This window comes from Crinia signifera, chromosome 8 (genome assembly GCF_055691185.1).
Source record: "Crinia signifera chromosome 8, ASM5569118v1, whole genome shotgun sequence".
NCBI classification, from domain to species: Eukaryota; Metazoa; Chordata; class Amphibia; order Anura; family Myobatrachidae; genus Crinia; species Crinia signifera.
The window spans coordinates 122,794,800-122,819,841 of NC_139224.1; the positions used below are offsets into that span (position 1 = coordinate 122,794,800).

The following is a 25,042-nucleotide window of genomic DNA, read 5'->3' on the forward strand; positions in this document are numbered from 1 at the left end:
TCACCCATAAACCTGCTCACACCCATAGTAGCACCCAGTCTAGCAATCTCCTATACTGCTAATGGGGCATACACATGTAGCAATTTTTACCTATTTCCTAAGCTATCTGACTAGAACACTTAGAAAGTAAACACAGACCAATCCGTGTATACTGTATGCCTCCAAGCGACGGGATGTGCGGTCCCGTGACTTGCTATTGCCCGTTCACTGTCTATCCTAGTTTTATCGCCAGTGCTCTCATCAAAGAACACTGTTTAGCACAGATCGCTAAGCACACATTTCAGGTATATAGCATGTGTGCCAGCAATGTGTTTCAGCGATCTCTGCTTAATTGCGTTGCTCAGCTCAGGGACCCTGTATTCCTATCGTTACATCCATTTGCATGCGTGCAGGTAAATTGGCATGGGGGGGGGGGGAGAGGGGGGCGCCAACAAAGATCTTGCCTAGGGCATCAGATTGGATAAGGCCGGCTCTGGTGCCATATGTATAATGGGCATCACGGTCTGAGGCATACGTATAATGGGCATCACGGTGTGCGGCATATATATATAATGGCATCAGGGTGTGCGGTATATGTATAATGGGCATACGGTGTTCGGCATATGTATAATGGGCATACGGTGTTCGGCATATGTATGATGGGCATACAGTGTGCGGCATATGTATAATGGGCATCCCGGTGTGAGGCATATGTTTAATGAGCATCACAGTGTTTGGCATATGTATAGTGGGCATCACATAGTGCGGCATATGTATAATGGCATCGCGGTGTATGGCAAATGTATAATGGGCATCACTGTGTGTGGCATATGTATAATGGGCATCACGATGTGTGGCATATGTATAATGGGCATCACAGTCTCCCCTCCCTGCATCCTCCACCACTTATTGACTCCCCTCCCTGCATACTCTGCATTCCCCCTCCTACCCTGCATCCCGTGCCACCATGCCCCCCTCACACTCTGCGTCCTGTGCCACCCTGTGAAAGTCCTCCCTCCCTTCGTTCTCAGCCACCCTGCATCTCCCCTCCCAGCATTTCATACCACCCTCCGTCCCCCCTCCCTCCCTGCATCCTCTTCCACCCTGCCACTCTACTCTCACCCCTTGTCACCCCTTTCTCACCCTTCATTACCAACCCCTCTCACCCTGCACCTACCCCCTCTCACCCTGTGTCTTCTCATTCCGTTGCATAATGTGAACTTTAGCTTTTTTTTAAAACGCCGCTGCAAGAGTGGGCGTGGCCTCGTTGGAATATGCCACACCCCCATTTTGATAGGCAACACCCCCAAAAAACGGGCGCAACAACACCCCCCCCCCCCCCCCCCCCCCCCCCGACTCCCCCCCCTCCCCATTAGGGCTGCTTTAAGATATTTCCCAGGCTGGTTTTAATTCCCAATCCGCCCCTGTCACACGCAAATCACATGCGATGCGATCTAGTTCAAAACACATAATGTGTATGGGCACCTTTACATTTGTAACTGTCCTATAGCAATGTGACTGAATACATTGTTTCTATAACAAAAACACAGATTCCTGAAAGTTTCCTAATCAAAGCACAATTTTATTAATTTACCATCTGCATTCACTTCAAGTCAGCAAACCCAAATATTAATGGGGACAATACCTTTCCCACATACTGTAGTCTCTCTTTTTTTGTAGAGCGACAAGGAAGGGGGAATCTTTTAGATGTTTAAAAATATATGTAATATTGTGAAGCACATCATAGACAACAGTCCACCATAAACTGGACCTGTCACATGCAGAGGATTGAGGCCATAATTTTGTATATTGAACTAATATTACAGAGAATTCAGCCTATCAAGTCACAGATTCCTAGCAAATTGATGATTTACTGCTTAGCCCACAAAATGGATGCTCTCTGGCCCTTATTCAGATCTGATTGCAGTACAAATTTGTTTGGAAAACGGGCAAAACCATGTGCACTGCAGGTGGGGCAGATTTATTATGTGCAGAGAGAGCTAAATTGCAGTGTAAAAATAATGCAGCCAGTATTTACCCTGCACAGAAACAAAATAACTCACGCAAATCTAACTCTCTCTGCACATGTTACATCTGCCCCACCTGAAGTGCACATGGTTTTGCCCATTTTCCAAACAAATCTGTACTGCGCTCAGATCTGAATAAAGGCCACAGTGTGTTAAGTAGATAATTTTAAACAAAATCTCCATCCTTCAGCTGGGTATACTGCTTTATACAGCTAAACCCAACCCTAATGGGCATGAGCAGTGTGATAAAAAGTATCAATTGAATATCACTCTGTGATGGGATGTCGGGGGGGGGGGGGGGGGGGGATGACGACGACACAATTGAATAGAAAGATTATCTTTTACAAAATAAAGATGTAGCTGTAATGCGGAAAGATTTTATATTTTGACATAATTAAAAAAAATGGTTGAAGCAGCTTTTCTTTCTCTTTATTAGCGATTTACAAAAAAAAAAAACATTTTTTAGGCCCATTAACTTTTAAATATACAGTATAGTATCTTTCTTCAATAAATCGGTCCACTGCAAATCAATGTTTCTGCTGAAGCTGTTTGCAGTAAGAGTATAGCATTTCCTGCTTCAAGTAATCAAGCCAAAGATTAACAGCACTGTATTATATCTTACATTGTGCTAAGTATTAAGATGAGGTAAAACATTTCATTTTTTACATCCTTATAGTCAACAACAAATAGCAGAAACACACATTACCACCAGAACTAATTTTAGTACAAAGAGTCACAGCATCAGGACAGGCCATTTCGTGCAGTGACAACATCTTAGTGATGTTACAAAATGTAGTAAAAAAATAAAAATAAATTATATCCATATGACCAGCTGGCCAATGGCACCCCTGTATTGAGATTTTACTTTTTTTTTTACAAGGCACCACACAACAATTGTAGAGAATGCAAGAGATCAGAGACTCACGTGACTTCATTGTTGTACAGTGTAAACTCAGAGATGTTAAGGCATGTATATGTGCAAAATATATAAACACTACAATTCAGACTGGCATTAACAATTGACACAGCATTTACGGGACAATCCGCTCTGTGTATAATACACAGTGACATCATTGTAGACACATTATAGTGACTGTGTTCACTGAGACAAGCTAAATATGGCCCTTTGTAAGATAATTGCTGTTTTATCAGTAACCCAGCTTCCTGCTAGGTGGTTGTATTTTCTAGGAGTGAAGTGGCTACAAGCAAAAGGTAGACCTTTTATATATGTATATAACAGTGCTCAGATTCAGTCTTTTGCTCGAAATCTGTCTTCCTCTAGAAAAGTCCATATCAAGGTGTTAACCAATTCTGGCTGATCTTGCTGAAGCCAATGGCTGCCGTGGGATAATACTGATAGCTGAAAGTAATTCTTCACATAGACTCGCGTCAGTTCGGCCATCTCCACTTCCACAAATGCATCATGTTCTCCCCAAAGTAGCAGTGTTGGCATGCTCACCTGGTGGTGCTTTAAAGGAAGGCAGCTGGAAAACAGAAAAGAGAAAACAACTGGAATGGATCTCATAGCAAAGGTACTCATATGCGGAGCCACAGTTCTGATGATATCACCAGAAAGATGGCGCCACCTTAAGTTTGTTTTGTAGTTTGTGCTAGTACAAGCACTTTAAGTCCTATTAGGAGAAAAGTGCTATATAAATACCATTATTATTATTATAGGGGTAGTCACAGTGGCAAATGGGTCTGCCTGGGGTTACAGGAGGTTTGCTGCAAGGCCTTCTTTCATCCATGGGCCCTTCTGCACAGCAAACCCTGCACCCATAATACGTACACTGCTGACAAGTGCAGTGTGCCATATTCTCAACAAGTATCAGAACTGCGATCTGGGTAACATCGACCCCCCGGGGATTGCATTGCAGTAGCCAGTATGCAATCCTTTTGTCAGACTGTATGTCCATGCAGAAACAGCAAAATGGGCTATGAAAGGAGCTCATCCCTGCGATCTGCTTCACCGGGTACAGATGGTCTGCACGTGTGCCCTTAGCACTGACCCATGCTGACCACACTGCCCCTCCGGCAGTGAGGTAAGTAGCCCATAGGCTACAGTGGGCTACCGCCATCTCAGAAAGACGGTACCCCCAGACCTGATGAGTAGATACGAAGTAGAAGATCTTAGAGCTCTGTTGCTCCAAAAATCTGCATATTGAAACATTCCGTGTTCATATTGTACTGACCGATTATTACACACTGTGAATATATGCAATGTATTTGCCTGTGTGAACAAACATGCATGAAACCAGGGCTGTATTTGCTATGTACGTACTATAGGGAAATGTCTGTTCCAGATGTTTGCCAAACGTGTGTGCTTTCTATTTTAAATGTATTCGGTTTTTTCCTTCTTTCCCAGCAAGTGTGTGAAGCTGATAAGAGCAGAAGGGGGAAAAGAATACAGAAAGCAGTTTTTTTTATCCCTGTTACCTCCAGTTTAACAAATTGGTCAATCCAGTCATTATGAGCGGAGTACTGCCAAAGACTAACCTGTGGGAGCTCTACTGATGTCAATTTATATGTCGCAGGATAATTGCATTTGGAGTTTGAGGGAATTTATAGCCAAGTAGCCAACAGATACACAGCTTAATCTTTTACACTTAAAAGACAGTGAATTACTCAAAATGATACATCCCTTAAGCATGTCTGTCCAAATCAGCTATTATATATGGAACTCATATGTATTTCGGGTACTTTACAGAGATGCAAAATTATACAACACCATAAACACTTTTTTTTTAAGTTAACAAAATGACTTGATCAAACTGTATTGTTGTAGCGTTCTTTTATCTATTTCTGCAATGTAGCACCAAGCTCAGTAATTCATTGTGGCTTATTTTTTGAGGTACATAACTTATTTATGTGGGTGATGGTTAGAAATGCCTGTCATTATCGTCATGTATTGAGAAAGTCACGTGAGCTTGACGAAACGCGTTTAGGAAGCTTCACAAGACTACCTGATATTGCCAGTGCCTCCAATCGTACTCTATCAGCATCCACAAGCCCGGCTACTGAGCCCATACACTGGCTCTATCTGATATTACAACCTGCATCTGCGAGCCTGAACACGGAGCTTGTACACCGGCTCTGACTTATCACAGTCCACCACACGCCGCTGCAGCCGCAAACAGGGCGCCGCGGCCGTGGATCACTAAGGACGGTGATACATTACCCTGTTGACTTGCTGCCTACCTGTCTGTTAACCCAGGAGCACCTGGCACCGGCAGCGTTCTTCTCTCTCTGTTCCACAGATGGAGAGCCATCTGGATCTGTTCAGTGGAGCTAATTGCACAACAAAATACCCCTGAGACCAGAGGAAACCCAGAGGGGATGGAGAACTCCCTCAGTTGGGGTCCAGCAGTATTTCTTCCCACTCCCCCCCACATACTACAGTGTGAATCACACAGATCTATCCACGTGTGGGCCAATATTGTCTATAGAGACAGTTATACTCAGGTGAGCTCACCTTTTAAAATCTACTTATATTATTTGACTTTATCCCCTTTTCTCCTGCGAGGCAGGGGACGCACCATCGTACCAGGAGAATAATTCAGAAGATTCTCAGGTGAAATATTTAACTGTAAAGTGGGACCTTAACACTGTATTAAATATTTAAAGGTGCATGTATATTAAGCAAAAAAATAAGGTGATGACTGGCCAGTGATCCCCCTAATTTTTTTGCTTAGATTGTGTTTGTGAATGTGGTACATCCGTGGTGTGTCATAGGCTGCAGTTCCTGGGGCGCAGTCATTATCCTGTATCCACTTGTTTTTATTATCATTTTTGTGTATGTATATTAAGCATGTCTAGTTAATAAATAAAAAATTATTAAGTAAAATGTATATTAATTATATCTGTTTCTTGCACATATTTACTGATATTCTTATCATCATACAACACGCAATACAGCGACGACTGTACAATGATTCCCCTACCTCCCGCCTTGTGCCCCCATGCGCAGTCTTATTGCTTTCCATTATCGTAACTATAATTAGTGGGCCCAGGGGGGCCATATAGCACACCCTGCGCCCTTATGAGTTCCATGGCAGCCATTGCTGGGGGCATAAAACATTGGTAAATTGGTGAAATTTTCCTGGTGATTCGCACATGACCAATAGATATGTCTCCAGGATTAAGTCATAGGCACTATTTTACAGAAGTCCTGCACATGCACATTAGACTCTGACAAAGGGGTGTATTCAATGGCAAATGGTGAGCTATGATGCCGAGCAGTGCCTATAGCTCGGGGGTCAGTATTTAACTCACCTCCCCATCACTCGCCGTTTCCACCTCATTGGGTCTATTCAGCGAGGTGGAAATGGCAAGTGGGGCCGTCAAAACGACAAGGCTCACCGCTTTGCGGAGAAGTTCGCCCTTCCAGGGAATCCTTGCCATCCACTGATGGTGAGGATTTTCCCGGAACATAAGACTATGTTTAGCGGGGCTGGACGGCAAGGATGGCTTTTCCTCACCAAAAAAGCCATCCTCGCCATACAAACCACCCGTGCCGCTGCTCCCGAGTGCCATGGAATACACCCCAAGAGAGGAAGGGGCACACAAGGAGCCTGCAGGCCCCCTCCTCTTTTCTCCTACCCCTGATCCAGGCAATCAGGTTATCATGTGACAGTGAAAAGCAAAACAAAACAAAATTCTAAATGGCAAAAAAAAAATATATATATATATATGTGCATGGACACCACTTAGATAGATTAGAGGAGTAATATCATTCACAATGGAATATACACCTGTACAACTGGAAAACAGATTACATACTACATGCATTCAAACATACATTACCTATGGATTCCCTCAAAGGCCTGTCCTCTTCTCCATGTAGAATCCAAACGAGTACCTGTTGAGGGAAATTATACTCACCACACGCCTCCCGGGTAGATGGAGGTCTTCTCCACCTAGCAGTACCTCTGTGAGAGAAGCCCGAATGATTGTTTACATTTGCGGCTCCTCCCACATGCCGGGGGTTAGTCCCACCCACCAGCCAAAGGCCGCTCCTTATACATTAGGACCCAAGGGTTCTAATGTAGGTACTGTGTGGGTGTCACAACAGGGGAGAAATAAGGACTCCCCAGGACCCAGCAGAAAACAGCTTCCAAGACAGCAGCAGGTTCTGCAGCAAAGTCCCTGGTGCTGGGATCACACACTCCCTGGAGTGATCACAAGCAATTCCAGGTAGAGCAGCAACAAGTGCATGGTGGAGGGAGTAAAGCAAATGTGAATTTCCAGAGCTGCCAGGAGAGTCACACCATCAGTGGACCATGGGTAGCAACATCTAAAGTGGGTGAAGCAGACCACGCACTGAGGGGCACACCCTGCAATGGGTAAGTGCTGAAATGGGGCAATAGGGCTGCTAGGGGTAGGAGATGGTCAATTAGTCAAGTGTGGTGTGCTGGTATCGGCTCCTTCTCCAAGCCAGATGCCAGCTAGGTTTCGCGTTATTGGTCAATAGGGTCCAGAATGCAGTAAAGTAAGCAGATGGAGGAGCTTTACTGGAGAGTGAGCCTGTTTCAGTGGAAGAGCAACTCAGCAGTGAAAAAATGTATAAACTATACAGCTCAAAAAAGCAGAGGTTAACAAAGGTAAAGCTGGAGCTCTACTCTATCCTTTAGTGCATTTACAGGCGGGATTGGTTCAAAAACTGAAATGGTTTAGACCCCGGAATGCTGGACCAAATTCTCAGCCACTGTGGAGATAGTAAAGTGCTTCCCCATCTGGGGATTGTCCTACCTGGATGGATGTGACAGCAGTCCATGGAGAGATGCAGAGAGAGAGATTAGTCTCACTGTATGGTCCGGACTATTACGGTTTTTAACCACATCACTGGGTCATACAGAAAGGCTATAATTTCTCACTCCCCGTCTCCCCCAGTGACTGTTGTCAAACAATCAAATTGAACTTTCATTGCATATTATGCCAGCCAAGTGCCCCCTGCTGTCTATGTTTGCCCTTTTAATCTTTCTAAGCCCTTAGTGACTCAGACTCTCTTTACTCGCATATACAGTATGTTGGATACTGGATAAGTGAGTTTTATATTGACCAAATTTTGGTAGTTATGCTATGTGCTTATATGGTCTGATACCGAATACTTTAAAAAAAATGATGTTTACCCACATAACACAAATAGATGGGTTGTTGTTTCCCAATTACATAACATACAGAAAATGTCCACTCTTCTGGACTTTTTGGAAGACTCCCTAATTTGGGGGAGATTTCCCGGTACTTGTGTAGTTTCACGGCGCCACCGAGCGCACATTCTGTTTGAAACTTGGCAGCCTGCCAGACTCTGGGCGCGTGCCGCTCTAGCTGTTCTCAGAGCTACGTTACCAGCGTAGCGTGTGCACATGGCGCTCTAGCTGTTCTCAGCGCAGCGCTACGTTATCAGTGTAGCGTAGCGTCTAATTCCGTCTAAACTCAGCACACCGCTATCAAAGGGGGTGCCCGAAATGCAGACACTACAATTTAGACGCTTTAGCATCTGAATCCATACGCACTGTGCAAAACACTCTTAAACCTGTCCACAGTGGCACTAGTCAACGCAACAGCTGTCGACCTTGTAAATCCCACTATCCACGCCAACCCGAAGCGTGGCGAGCGCAGCGAGCCCCGCGAGGTCCTACGACCTTTTCATACCCCCACTATCCAGGTCGGCGTGGAGTTGAGAATAGAAAGTTTGGCGAGCTCAATTCCCAATGATTTGCGCCACTGGAAACCAACCCCAGAGCTGTATGCTACAAATCTGGAAAAACGTTGGTAAGGATGCTACATGCACAGACAAACAGACAAACAAGTAGAAGTCATTTTTTTTATTTTAAAGCTCACCTGAAGATATTGCGATAATGGTTTAAAGGACCACTTAGGGCTCCAGGTTGTGAAAATATATAAAGGTAAGCCTCCATGTCTTCATCTGTGAAGCTGAAGCTGTGTTTTCTGATGCCAGTTTCATCACTGATAAATAGATCTTTAAGGATCTAGGAAAGAAGTTAAAATGCAAACACAATATCAAATCGTACAGAAACACAATATTGCATGAAGTCTGTGTATATGGCAGCTAACATCACATATACAACTCTGATCTACACACAGTAGAGGCAGCCATTTTCTGTGCTACATTACTATTCAGAAGAAAGCAGCCTATCAAGTAAGTGGTCCTAAGGCCAACACTGGCTGCCTATGAGCAGGGCCGGTGCAAGGCACCAGAGCGCCCCAGGCAAGTTGGGGTGGGGGCTCCCCGGTGTCTGCCGCCCAGGTACCTGTCCTGCGGCGCACGCTGATTGGCTGAATCTCAGCCAATCAGCGTGCGGCCAGTGTTTCCAAAACAGAAGCGCTTCCGCATAGCCCGGCGGATAGCGCTCGTTATTTCTTATTGACTGCAGGGACCCCCCGCTGCCGCCAGCTTTTACGCACATATACGCCGCAGGACAGGTACCCGGGCGGCAAGGGGTGGCGAAATACCGCCCTCCAGTGCCTAGATTTGCCTAGTGGTGGCGCCGGCCCTGCCTATGAGAGTAACATAACATCATACTTAGGAGTAGATTTGAAGCTACCAAAGATCAGCGACTTTAGAAAATGGATTTAGGGTCTAATTCAGAGTTGATCGCTAAAGTGAGAATTCGCAGACGACTGCAAGTAGTAAGCCGACAACAGATAGAAAGAGTAATTGCCCTATGCAAAATTGCGAGAGAAATGGATCAGTCGGCATCTACTCACAAATCCATACGCAATTCCTGAACCATCAAAATGATTTTACGGTCTTTACAAAATGTGAGTAAGTCTGAGTCTTTCACTAATCTGTGACTGAGACAGGCTGGAAGTATTTATCGCTGACATCACGGACCCTGGGCATGCGTGCGTTTTTAGAGACACGCCTAGATAAAGGCAGGTTTCCACCCCCAAACTCCAGCTTTTTGTCAGTCAAACTGAGGATTACGATCCATAAGCATTTTCTGTTGCTAATTTCCTTCGCGCATAGGCCATTACTTCCCTACACATGTGCAGTCGTTAGATGATCCTTCAATTTGTGAATTCTCTAATTAACGATCAACGCTGAACCAACTCCATTTTAAATGAGGCCGGGCTTGCATAGATTTCTGATGCCATTTTCGGTCAAAGCCAGTGATCAGCATCAGTTTTTAGAATCCAATAGTGAACTACCCCCCTAGGATCGCTTACTACTCAGGTAAATGTAGCCAACTCAATGGCATATTCATGTAAGAAAATAACTTTTTAGCTAAATTCAATATTGAAAAGATGAGTGTTGCTAGTAAGTGCCCTTCAATTAGCAGTTACTATTTTCTTTATTAGTAGCGATACTTCAGAGCACTTCGGAAACTCTTTGCTATTTATAGAATTTTTTTACTTATGTTGATCTTCACTTGTATTTAGTATCCGTATATCCCAAAACCAAAATATTCCCAAAAAACTTTGGTTTTTCAGAATATTTGTTTTTTTTTTTTGTTCCCCCCCACCCCTTTTTTCTTACTTACCACGTCCCCGGCATCTAGGATGGGCTTCAGGATCCACTTCAACGGCATCTTCGGTCCCAGGGGTGGATTGCGGGTGCGTGCCAGTGATGTCACCAGCGCGCCCGCAAACTCCCATACACCCCTGGGACTGCTGAAGAGAATCCAGAAGGCCGCCGTGGACGCCAGGGGGACACCGTGGATGCCAGGGGACCAGGTAAGTATCTTAAAAAAATATTCCAAAAACTGGACAAATCCCTTATCCAAAATGCTCATGGTCCCGAGCCTTTCGGATAAGGGATACTCAACCTGTATTATAATATTAATTCATAAAGTAATAACGGTAAACCTATGTAATATGTAACCGCTGCAATTATATGTAGAAACTACTGAAAATAATTTCACAACTATATTTATGGTCAATATCATTAAAGGAGTAGAAAGAATAAAGAAAGTGTGACTATTTCCTTGTACATAGAACAGTGGTTGTCTGATCAAGCAATCACTCCATCTCTCTAGATCCCAACAGTGTAGCCAGGTGAAGCCCTTCTCTATTACTGTTACTCTACACCTAGTTAGTTAGTTAATTAGTGGTTAACTAGAAGTCTTCATGAATAATAAAAAAACAACTACGGATTCAATATGGAAAAACTCAAGATGTATAAAAAAAAATTCATAGTTATCTGACTGGCTTTCGAGAGCACACCCCCCCCCCCCCCTGAACATACAGTCAAATCTGACTATAGTGCTAAAGACTGAATGATCAGCGTGGAGTCGGATGATGTCACTGAACGATATTGTTAACGATATCGCTCAGTGTGTATGCGCTAGATTATTTGTCCAGGAGCACCGCCAATTGCAGCTTACGATGTGTGCCAAGCTTTAGAGCAGGCATGTCCAGCGTTGGCCCTCCAGATGTTTTGAAACTACACATCCCAGCATGCTTTGCAATAGTTTTAGCATTCTCTAATAGCAAAACTGTGGCATGCTGGGATGTGTAGTTTCACAACATCTGGAGGGCCAACGTTGGACATGCCTGCTTTAAAGTAAAACAAGCAAGATCAAATAAATAGCGAGAGAAGGGGGAATTCTAGAGGTTAGACATATCTGGTTTTAAGATAGCTCTACTATTAGAAAACAACCATCTACATTCTTAGACCATTGAGGGACCAAAAGCCAATATTCAGAACTATTAATCATCGAGGATCTTCTCATAATAATTTACCACGTGCAAGAGAAACAGAGCAAGGACTGAGGACTATGGTTATCCCTTTCCTTCTCATGCGAGAGGAAACCAAAAAGGTCTGACTTTTGAAGCTCATTCCCAGATCTCTACTGTTAATGGAGATCTTATGACCACTTAATTATGTTCTAAACTGGGTCCTTTACTATGCAGTTATTAAGAGTCTTTTCACCATATGTGATATAAGTTCATGCATATTTTGATATGTTTATAAACTAGATATTGCTATAGGTTCTTGTTTAGTTTCACGGCGGCAGCATGGCCGCCCGCTACTACCGGGTTCGGCGCTCGGAAAACTATCTAAAATAAAGTCCATGCCAGCGGGAATTGGTTCATACCCCCACTATCCACGTTGGCATGGAGTTGATTTTAGATAGCGCAGGGAGCGTAGCGAGCCACCAAGCCCGTAGCGTGGGCGAGCGGAGCGAGCCCCGCAAGGGGACACAGACGCTGCTGCGACAGACGCTTCCGCCGTGAAACTAAGTACCTTGCTTTCATAAATTTTTTTATTCTAGATATAAGTTCTGAATTTTGGTAACACAGATCACCACCGTGCTACTTGCTCTTTAGGCCTGATTCAAGCCTAAAGATTGAGAGCTGGTGTGAACCCATGACAGAGGAGCAAAATCTCAGCAAGGGATTTTGCCACCGCTACCCCCACCGCCCGCCAGCGCTCCTTCACAGTGCTATGCTACTCCGCCGCCCACCCTCTTCCAGCACCCAATGTCGCATTCCATCTGCGATGTCACATGCTGGAAGAGGGCAGTCAGCGGAGTAGCATAGCACTGTGAAGGAATGCTGGCAAGCCGCGTGGGTAGCGGCGGCAAAAAAAAATTCCCCCCAAAAAAGTTTAAAACACTGGGCGGCCAATCAGAGGCCTCTTATTCAGGTGGCCGCTGATTGGCTGGCATAGTTCTTTCTCAGCCAATCAGAGGGCTGCCCAGTGTTTTAAACTTTTTATTCAAATTCTGCCACTGTCGCCCACCAGTGCTCCTTAATTGCGCTACGCTACTCCAACAGACGCTGCCAGCGCTTCCTCCGTGCCCCTCTCCCGACGCCCCTTGAAAGTGTTCCCTCATTCGCGTGATTGCATGTGGTTAGAAAACACATGCGATCATTCTTGCAATTCGATAGATATTATGTGCAACACATAATATCTATTAACATGAGATTCGACCGGCGGGCCCGCACACTACGTCACGGACACAAAATGTGCATACAATCATTTGATTTATTGAACAGATGTGGTCAAAATCAAATGATTGTATGCAATATCTAATAAGTGTATGGGCTATATTAGATGCATCCGACATGCAGGTAGTGGCCCTCGTTCTGAGTCCCTCAGTTATGATGACAAAATATCTTGGGTCAATAAGATAGGACTAGTGGTACTGGTTAGCAGACAGGAACCAAAGTTGCAAGTATCAGGCTGAGCCAGTAATACAGATATCGGGCTGAACCAGCTAGGTACATACACATGGTGCACTGTGTTAAACCTAGCGAGCTGAAAACTCTTGCAATTCTGGTGTGCTAAACTAATCCGAGTGCGCAGGATACACTCGGAATACTAGTGTTCTTACTTAAACCCAGCGGACAGGATACACTCTGAATACTAGTGTTCTTACTTAAACCCAGTGGACAGGATACACTCGGAATGTAGGTGTGCTGACCTAAACCCAGCGGACAGGATACACTCGGAATACTAGTGTTCTTACTTAAACCCAGCGGACAGGATACACTCGGAATACTAGTGTTCTTACCTAAACCCAGCGGACAGGATACACTCGGAATACTAGTGTTCTTACTTAAACCCAGCGGACAGGATACACTCGGAATACTAGTGTTCTTACTTAAACCCAGTGGACAGGATACACTCGGAATACTAGTGTTCTTACTTAAACCCAGCGGACAGGATACACTCGGAATACTAGTGTTCTTACTTAAACCCAGTGGACAGGATACACTCGGAATGTAGGTGTGCTGACCTAAACCCAGCGGACAGGATACACTCGGAATACTAGTGTTCTTACTTAAACCCAGCGGACAGGATACACTCGGAATACTAGTGTTCTTACTTAAACCCAGTGGACAGGATACACTCGGAATGTAGGTGTGCTGAGCTAAACCCAGCGGACAGGATACACTCGGAATTCAGGTGTGATGAGATAAACCCCTACGAGTAGGATACATTTGGAATGCAGGTGTGCTGAGATAAACCCTACGAGTAGGATATACTTGGAATGTAGGTGTGCTGAGATAAACCCTACGAGTAGGATATACTCAGAATGCCAGTGTGCTGAGCTAAACCCAGCGGACAGGATACACTTGGAATGTAGGTGTGTTGAGCAGTGGTATCTGCATTCTACATAAGATTCCTTCTTTTTTTTTTTTTTTTTTATTTACCCCTTAACATCTAAAAAATTTGACAGCAAAGGATTATATTAGTTTCCTAGTTCCACAACAAATTTATTTGTGCCTTCAAATTTCTCTCACATGTGGCTACTGCAGATGGAAAATCCTACATCTCTGGTAGATCACACAGGAGTGAATATATTGCTTGTTTCATTAACTGCCATCCTCAGTGCCAGAGGTGTCACCTAAATAATTCACAACTTCTGGTCAACTGACCTTTAAGGAAAGGAAATCACGGTCATTTTCTTAATGAATTCCTTCTAGATGATTGCATAGGAATTCATATGTGAAGTCCATGAGACCAAGACAGAGATCAGCTAATTAGCAATGCTTATGTTAGTGGCTCCCAAATTATTGAATATTGGCACCCTAGACTAGTATCAGCATTTTTTTAACGGAATCCCTAGGATAAATATTTCTTTTTTTTTTAATAGGGGGATATGGGGTTAAAGTAAATTGTGTCTTCCTGTCATCCTTATGGTCAGGTTGAAAGGTGGTGTACAGAGTTGTACTTTTGTCACACGTTTTAAGATTGGCAGCCCACAGCAGTGTTTTTTAACCTATCGTAGGTAAATAATTTGATTTGGTCCTGGACACCAACCCAAGGCACCCCTGCAAATCCTTGAGGGCAGCCCAGAGTGTCTAGGCACAATGGGGCAGATTTAAGAAGCCAGGAGAAGTGATCAAGTGGAAGGTGATAAGGCAGCAGCCAACAGTGAACTGATTGGCTGCTGCCTTATCACCCTCCACTTTATCACTTCTCTAGGCTTAATACATCTGCCCCACAGTTTGGGAACCACTGGCTTATGCAGTAAAAAAATAATAATAATTGGTGGCCCCAGAAATAATTTTCCTAGAAGGGAAGATTGCTTTGCTGCGGACAACAAGATCCTCAGAAAGTCTTCTCAATCAGAATGATATACACACCATACAACTCAATTCTCTCACCAAAAAAAAAAAATATCAGTTAATACTAAAAAAGTTTGTAGTGATTTTATAATAAAGCAGATTATATTTTGGCTAAAAAAAAGTGGACAACTCTACTTGATCACATTTATCTCTAATACCAAATGAAGAATTGAACAGATTTTTTTATTCATTTCCAAAAATACCCTCTGGTCCTGGCATTAAGATACCAAAAAGGTCCTTAATCCAGTTTTGTGTCCTATCATGTTAACAGTACACAGGTCAATGGGCTTTCATGGTAAGTTCTTTGACATGACCATGACCCTAATATCGTTTCCCCAAAGCAACAATGTAGGGTAGCAGAATAATATCATCGTAGTTCAGGATGTCTAATGGGACAAAGCACGGGTGCACATGGTCCTCATTTTTATAAGTATTTACTAAATCCTAATCCGTTACATGTTCAGATGATGGGTTTCTAGGTTTTGTATTATTATTTATAGCTGATCCAACCTCATTGTCAAGCTCCATGATGGCATGTTCACGAGGAACAGCATGCTGCACTGGATTGATATTAATATGTACTTCCTAGTAATCTTAGAAACTGTTGCTTGTAAGTTGATTATATATATATATTGCCAACAGTTGATCTTTCAAGAAAGAACTGGTTTATTTATCAAGCAGAAAAATAGTGGAAAGGTGGACAACTGGAGAAGTTGTCCATAGCAAACCAATCAGCATCTACTGTACCTATAATTGTATAGAATGTACTTTATAAATGCTTCCTTAAAGCTTATTGGTTGCAACTTCTCCACTCGTTGCACTGCTTAATACATGAACCAGTTACTTATTAAACCATCCACACATAGTAATATATATATGACAAGTCTTGCAAGTGCAATGGTGAGCATGCGCCTATCGGCTACAAATTGATACACTGGGGTTTTCAAGAGCCTCCCGGATATTCCAGGAGGGTAGACAATTATGCCATCTTGGTATTTCAATGAAATCAGATGCGCTTTCAATGTTATCTAAATATTTACATAAATATTTAGTTTAGTTAAACACTTCAATAGTAAAGTGTCTTAAGGTGCCCATACACGTTCCGATCCTGCCGCTGCGGTGTGCTATGTGATGCACGCTCCCGCGGCATCTCATCGTACAGTACAAAAAGTATGTGCTGCACATACTGTACTTTTTGTACTGTCTTTTCATCACAACGCATGCACAAGGCATGCAATGCGATGCTATTTAAGCTCAAAACGCACGGCAGGATCGGAACGTGTATGGGCACCTTTACACACATTTTAAACCTTTAAGCAAAACGTCATAGCTATTCTTATTAGTAGCTCTTGCCCACTTCACGTAGGCAAAAAGTCGCTACTTAATACTTGTTGAGAGAATAGGTGCTTACCCTATCACCTTATTTCTCTTCTATAACTCAAGTCACATTCACTTCCTGATTTCAGTATCACACTGGACCCCAGAAAAAAAAATATTTGAACCTTAATATTTTCATTAGAATGTGGTAAAACAATTTATAATTGTTCATCAAAAAAACGTGCAAGAATTTTCTTCATATGCCCCAATTTTACCTGGCTGCCTCAAAATATTAACAACTAGGTGGTATTAATATTAATATTGGACTGATTGGGCAATAAATGGGAGCAGACACATTTACATAAAATAGACATTAATAGCAGTAAAATTTTGAAAAACAAAACTAATTTGAAACATAATCAATCACATGCGGCACACTTATTCTTTATATTTGCTATTCCTTTAATTTAAAAAATAAATTATAACAGACTACTTACAAAAGACATAAAATGAGACATGCATACTGTACGTACAGTGTTCGATTTCCAACATGATAAACAGTTAACTATGAAAAAGTGGAATAGAAATAATGCAAACTGGTACTATAAATGGCCATGTCATGCCCAAAGCACACTGGGTATAACGTAAGTGAGCTGTAAAATGGATATGGAAGGGTTGATATATATATTTTTTTATTGGACTTCTGTTAGACAGATTTGTAAATAAGGTTCCGTGATCATTCTGATTAATGACATCTTCAATGGTATCTTTAATGACATCTGTAATGTAACATACTAGGTCAGCTCACCTTGTAATCATTTACAGTATACATGAGTTCAGGAAACCAAGGCATTTGGAAAAAGAAGTAGTAACCAGATTTAATCAATTGTGAAGGGTGTCGTAGAATATATTCTGAAACAAAAATGCCCATGAATTATTTTTGAACCTACTATTGACTAGGTTTTTATGCAATAAATCAAAAAATGTGGGGAAACTTGCAAATGGACAATTTGTTTATTTTTTATGAAGGGTGTTCCTTATGTGAGGTAGTGTGACAACAAAATGGAAACAGTTCATTGAATATAAGTGCATTTTAGCTCATACTGGAGCTATGTTCCACTTACCATCTTGTGGACGGAGAACGGGCACATCATGAAAAAAGGATCATTAGTTTTTAAAGGATAATTGTGATCAATGTGAAATCGGGATGCGGTCAAAATCCCGGCGGTCGAAATACCGACGCCGGAATCCCGACCGCCGCAATGCCGGCAATTTGTCCCTCTATGGGTGTCCATGACACGCGTGGTGAGCGCAGCGAGGGCTTGTCGGCATTGTGGCGGTTGGGATTCAGACCGCCGGGATTTCATACTGATCCCATGAAATCACATTAAAAAGAATAGGTGCACACAGGGGGGGTTTAAAAGAGGAGGGTCTCATGTGCAGACTCTGGGTGGGTGCCCTCCTCTTCATGGTGCAGTAGGCTCTGGCATCATGCCAGAGTGTGAGTATGCGCCGGTCTCTGGCGCCATGTTCCGGAGTCTAATTTCACTACTGCCCATGTGCTGTGATTTTGGTGCTGATTTTTGACACAGTGTCAGCACCCATTGCGGGACTCCGGAAAGGTAAGTGATAAAACATGGGTGCAGTGTGCAAGTATACACTATGGGGAAAATGTATGAAGTAGTGGTAAGAATTGATAAGTAAACCAGTGGAGAGGGCAACCAATCTGCATTGCAGTAACATTTATCCTGGTTGCCATGGGCATCTTATCCTCTGGCTCTCTTCTTCCCTTATCACTGCTTCATACCTTTACCCTCATTAGCTCTGCATGCTCACGTTAATCCAATGATGCCTTGGTGTGTACTACACATCCAATATTGTATCAGTGATCCTTATTATAAAACACATTCTTCAGTGTTCTATCACCAAATAGGGGCCAAGGAAGTTTAAACATGACTGACATTCTTGTGATCACAAAAAGCTGAACACCTACCTGTTCTGATAAATTAGGATCAGTGCTAAATATAATGTATATACTGACCACATTAGTATAATAATAATAATAATAATAATAATTCAACCAACATATGTACAGACAATCCATTAGGTCAAGGACTAAATGTCTATTTTTGACCTCTGGTAAATAGAATATTATTTGAAAATCAATATCAGAACCGGCTACTATTACTAAGTACTGTCACATTTTATACATTGTGCAATATATTCATTGTTTAGATTTCTACAGGAGCCAAGTACCTGTAGTAATAAGTTAGTATTCATATTGTGCAACTAACAAATAACATTATTCATGCTACAATGCTAAGCACTTTTGTTAAAGATAACAGACTGTTACTAGTGACCGTACCACTTCTCTAATCATCCATATTATCCAACTATTGACCATCACCAGTGGCATATCCCTTTCTACATTTACCACCAGGGGCAGATTGGCAATGGAAGCCACGGGGAAGATTTCTTGTGGGCCCGTGAGACCACCTGTGGCCAGGAGAGGTTAGAGGGTGACTGAAAGGTAGTATGGGTGTGTTAGGGGTAGAGGGCGGCATGTTGGTGTAGGTGTGTTAGGGGGGGTAGAATGTGTCAGGCTGGAGATGTAGGAAATGTAAGAGGGGCCACTCTTCGGAAATTTTTCCAGAGCCACTTTCAATTCCCAATCTGCCCATGACACCAGGGAAGGGCTTCGAATTGGAATTTGTATAAATTTGCAAACACAACTGCAGGAAAAGACACAAATACGGCTGCAACTATGTCCATCTCAGAATCAGGCCATATGAGCCGTGATCCCACCTCTTTAACAAGCAACACCCCCCTAACAGACCCCACCTCCACGAGGGCAGCTTCCAGAAATTTCCTGGGCTGGTTTTTCATCTTAATCCACCAATGTTTAGCATACACACCCAGCTCATTGCCCTTACAGTGGCTACACACTTTTACACACACCACACTATCCAGGTAGCTCCCACTGTCCAGTTCAGATTCATAAGTAATGTGGATACAGAACACACACACTACTTTTGAGAAAAAGGAATAAACAAATAGTTAAGATATCACAAAATAGTCATATATCTACATTGCACATTTTGTTGTTGCAACAAATGCAATTTGTTAGTTAATCTGAGCGCTGGATCTTCCCTGTTCTCCAGGTTTCATACAATCAATGCTGTACTTCATAATAGAGTAAAAAAGCTAGAAAGCAAAAGCGTTTCACCTCAAGGTCATTGCAATTTTAGCAGCATGACAAATATATGCCAGAGCAAAACAGAACCAGCAGAAACATTGGCTACTGATTTAAGATGAGAAATATACAGACGGGAGATGAAGTGTGACATCTGGGGCATGCAATCCTATTTTACCATTAATAGAAAACCTCTTCACATTATCCAACAGAAGTACACTGAAACCAATAACCATAATAACTATTTTAGGATTCAACGTACGTAGTAACCCATTCTAGACAAAGATGGCTTTATTTTAACATAAAAGCCATGTTTATTACATATTAAAACAAATTAATCTTTATCTACAAGTATATGATCTAAGCATTTTACATGACTTATTCATTATAACTCATCTGCATGTTCAAGAAAATGTCAATGTAAATGTGGACAGGGAATATAATTCAGGGAATTTAAGTGCATTAAAGCTTAGGGATGTGCGAGTTAGGATTGGGGGAATCCGGCCACACCTGGCCTACCCCAATCCAAACTTTTCGCTTCGGTTTGGGAATTCCTGTCAAGATTCAGAGCGCGGGTCTCTGGATCTCGCGAGGTCCCGCCGCAGAAACTCGTGAGATCTGGACCCTTTAAAAGGGGCGGTTGGTCGGATGCCATCTTCACTCCAACCTAGGAGAGTGAAGAGGCAGCCCATCCTGGCAGCCTGCCGGACTGCCTGCTCGCCCACCGTCCAGCCCAGTGATACTGCTGTATTGTCAAGTACTGCTGTCTTGTCCAGTGGAAGTGCTGTATAGTCCATTCCAGTGCCAGTGATACTGCTGTATAGTCCAGTCAAGAGATAATGTGCATATAGTCCAGTAATACTGTGTGTATAGTCCGGTCCAGTGATCCTCTGTGTATAGTCCAGTCCAGTAATACTGTGTGTATAGTCCAGTCCAGTGATACTGTGTGTATAGTCCAATCCAGTGATATTGCTGCATAAGTCCAGTTCAGTGGCACTGATGTTAAAATCCATTGGTACTGCTGCATAAGTCCAGTAATACTGCCGTTTAAGTCCAGTAATACTGCTGCATAAGTCCAGTCCATTGGTACTTCTGCATAAGTCCAGTCAATTGGTACTGCTGCATAAGTCCAGTACAGTGATACTGCTGCAAAAGTTCAGTCCAGTAATACTGCCGTTATGTTTAAAAAAAAAAATACAGATTGAAAACATGATACGCTGAAGGGTGGTGTTTTGGAACTGATCCAGATCTAAAACACTGCCGGAAATACACACCCAAAACACGTTACACGAAACACTAAAAGTGGCTGGTGCACACCCCTACCTAACATCCTATCCGTTTAAACGAATAGTGTGTACACACGGTAAGATATGCCTTCCGTTGTTGACGATATAGTCAACATCGTGTCGGCATCGCATGCAGATCGCAAGGGTTTTAACCCTTACGATCTGCTTGCGATCCCGATGTGTGTTCACGTATCGCAAGACAGATAGTCTTGGCTGCATTGACTATATAGTGCAGATCTGCACTATATAGTCAAAATTGTGGCACTGCATGCATGCCGTGCTATGCGAGTCCCGATACGATCTGATCGTATCGGGACTCGCATAGCACGGCATATCTACCGTGTGTACACACCGTAAGACACTTATGAATTACACAGGTTGGCTGACTTCAAGCCTGTATTTCACCTAGCTTTAAATAGCAAGAGAACCTGTGTAATTCATGAGTGTCCCAGTTTACAGGGATAGTATCATAAGCCTAAATTTTAAACAGCTGTAATATACGATTTGAAATTCCTTGGAGTGCCGCTGTCTGTTCTTTCCTGCAAGACTATCAATCTGTCCCAGAAGGCACCCAGGTACCTTATACCAGTTGAGGGAGTGCCAGGCCGACGACCACTCATATATATATATATATATATATATATATATATATATATATATATATGTATATGGGGTTTGCGGCTTGGCACTCCTTCTCTCACAAGCAACTTCCCAGGTGCCCTCAGGATCCAGTGTATAGCATAGGTGTAACCAGGTGTAATCCAGGAAACAGACAGACAGCGGCACTCAATAGGTTTTCAAAAGTGGGTTTAGTGGTACTCCAACGTTTCGGGGACTAGCCCCTTTGTCAAGGTGTAAGAACACCTTGACAAAGGGGCTAGTCCCCGAAACGTTGGAGTACCACTAAACCCACTTTTGAAAACCTATTGAGTGCCGCTGTCTGTCTGTTTCCTGGATTACACCTGGTTACACCTATGCTATATATATATATATATATATATATATATATATATATATATATATATATATATATATATACATATATATATATATAACCATCATCAGGTGCTTATAAGCAGCCCGGGCTGATAATGGAGCCCACTGAGATTCCTGCCACAAAAAAGGTTTACATATGTGTGTATTCCACTGCGCTCTTTTCACTGAAGTGACTCTGCAACCCCTATTCACATGTCCGACCTCTACATGCATGCCACTGTGCACTCATTCTCATACCCTCAACCTTAAGCCACATGAGTGCATTGGAGCCCCTCATCCTCATATGAGCCTTTGCCTGCTTGTCACTTTTATTCTTCTCCCCTTTGTCCCTTTATGGGCAGACCATGTAGAGTATCTGACAAATGCCAGTAGGGCTGATGGCCTGGCCTGGCCGGACCATCTGAAGACCTAGCTAAGCAGCTCCGTCTCCCAGCGCACTTCTTGACGTCAATGCACACAGCGGCAAAACCATCTGGTTGATCTAAGAGTACATTTCACCACATAACCTAGACTCAAGGTCATTCTTCTCACCTTCTACCTCATGCCTTGGCCATCGCTATTATGCTCACTTCCTTCCCTCAGGCACCCTCCCTTGTTCGCACCTCATGTCACCTTTCTGTCTCGCCTCTCCCCATAGATTGTAAGCTTTTCGGAGCAGGATCCTCTTCTGTTCTCATAGCCATCTTCTCTTGCACTTCAACTCTCACATACTCAGCAACCATTTATAACCGCACCTCTTCTCACTCGTAATCGTTCATCTCTACCAATGACAACCCAGCCCTGGTAGTACACGGACAACTCCTTTGCTTCCCTACAGCTCAGCTATATGGCAGAATGTAATAGCATTGGAGTTCAGCGGCCATGCAGGATGACTACCTTACATCCCAGCTGTGTTGCGTATTGAAATTTATAGTGCTAATTGTTACTTGTGTTCCATTTTAGTTTTGATTACTGTAATGTGATATTGTGTTGAGCATGTTTTATTCTTCTGTGTGTGAACCAATTATAGCACCTTATAAATAAAATGATATATTTCTGCATGGAATTTAAGACTAGTATTATCAATAAATCCTCCAGAACCTTTCATACAATTTGGGCTCCATGGCTGAATACCCAACAACTTTCTTCTCCTTCCCATATATAACAGTTATTAAAATGTTCTAGGGCCTTCTGTCTACCATTTTTAATCAAATATTTCTTTAATATTTACACTAAATATGGCCACAGTTGGGAACTTCTACCGGGGATCCGGCCTGCCCCCTTTTTCTTTCTTCTTCCTTTCCTCTTGGTCTGCCGGTTTGCCGATGACACTGTTTTTATTTCTCCTTGACCTTAAGTTGTTTTTGTTTTCTCTCTTTTCCTTGTTTCTATCTATTGGTTTATTACATATTTAAAAACTGGATTATGTGTGTTTTAGGACATCTGGATCTGTATATAATGGTGTAATTGAATTGCTTACATTTTAACTGTAGGGTGGCCAATCCTGGGATCGGCGGGATCCCGGGATTTGGCCCCTAAAACGCCGGGATTTCAATCCCGGGATTGGAGTTTCCAATCCCGGATTTCGGGATTAGACTGCGCATGCACAGTCTAATGCCAGGGGAGCGTCTCCCCTGGCTACTCCCATCCCGGGCAGTGCGGATCTGCGCAGCGTGCCGATGTCAGAGGTCACGCTGCGCAGATCACACAACAACCGCCGCCTCCTTCTGTGTGCGGTGTGCACTGCGCTGACCTCTTGCCGCCGGCTCCATGAGACCACCCGCCCACCCACCCAGGCGTCCTGCCTGCCTGCATATCTTCCCAGACCCCCGTACCACCGCCTGACGCCACCCGCCCAGGCTCCATCCTCCGCCTACCCGCCCAGCTCCATCACCCACCCGTCCAGCCACACCGCACCTGTAAATAAATATGCCTGTGACCGGGGCGGGTTTTTGTATTTGTATGTTTTTGTATTAGGGAAGCCAATCCCAAGAGCCCGGGATTGGGCATTGTTCAATCCCGAATTCCGGGATTGAAAAAATGCCCTGGGATTGGCATCACTAGTACGGATCTCTGTTTATGCGACTATATCCAATAAATATTTCTTTAATAATAAATCAAAAGTAATGATAATAATAATACTAATAATACACACTAGACAATGTTGACGATTTGTTGTTCCAATAGGGCAAAGTGTCTTGATATCATTCTAGTGTGTACCCCACCCAATTTTTCAAACAGAGCCTCTAATGTGGCAGTTAGGGGCTAATTATCCTAACTCTATGTTGGTCTATTATTAACCAGTTTGTTTTATCACTGGTATCCAATTGTAAAGTGCATCGGAATTTGCTGCGCTATATATAAAAATTAAATTCACTGAATAAATAATTACGGTAGTACTCAGCCAAGGTTTGATTAACATCCCCCTGAAGATTTTGTATTTTAGTTCTATATAAACATCAGAGAAAACTAAGACAACATCACTGTCTCACAATTCCCCAGTGGTAAAGGACAGCTCTTGCCGTGTAACTTAGAAGGAATAGCAAAATGGGAAGCCTTGGCCTGTACTTTCTTACATTCCCGCATGCAGAGATGTCAGTGCATTGTGGGCGCTCACAATTATTTCCTACTAATGAACATTACAAGAGATGTGGGTCACGCTGTGTTACTGACAACCTGATCAATTATATATTGTAAGCAAGAGAAGCCGGAGGAAAATAAGATGCATTTCCGGACATGTTCCCAGAGACGCACAAAACGCATCTCTTATTTATCTGTTTATCTCCTTTTTTCCCAATAAAATATTCTGCTCAGATCACAGCAATATGAAAGGTAGCGGCAGCCTACTAAGGAGGTATGGGCCATTGGGTCAGTCCAATTTAGGTTGACATGCATTGGGTTGACAACTGAAGGTCAACAGGACTTAGGTTGACAACTAAAATAAGTTGACATGGCTAAGGTAGACAGTTGTTCATATTTTTTTGTCCTTACTGTCGACTGGACACAGTCAAAATGCACCACTGCACTCGCTACGCTCGGCACACTATTCTATTCTCCCTCCATGCCCTAGTGGATGGTAGGACATGAAATACCGACTGTCAGCACGTCGGCTAAAAAGAAACCTGTAAAAAACTCATGTCGTCATGTTGACTGTCGACCGAATGCCTGTGTCGACCTTCCAACCCTGTCAACTATTTTAGGTGTCTATACATCGCAGCTAT

The 25,042-nt window shown here is 43.0% G+C and overlaps 1 protein-coding gene across 1 annotated transcript in view; it reads right to left on the reverse strand.

Annotated features, from left to right (window-relative positions):
- Window positions 1-2,312: 2,312 nt before the first annotated feature.
- Window positions 2,313-25,042, reverse strand: part of EPHX4 (epoxide hydrolase 4) — an 88,695-nt gene continuing 65,965 nt past the window's right edge. Inside the window, exons 5-7 of the mRNA XM_083157105.1 lie at window positions 17,176-17,279; window positions 8,847-8,995; window positions 2,313-3,490 (exon numbers count right to left, since the gene is read on the reverse strand). Of these exons, the coding sequence (XP_083013231.1) occupies window positions 3,256-3,490; window positions 8,847-8,995; window positions 17,176-17,279 (488 nt within the window). The 3' untranslated portion in view covers window positions 2,313-3,255. The remainder of the gene's footprint in view (window positions 3,491-8,846; window positions 8,996-17,175; window positions 17,280-25,042) is intronic.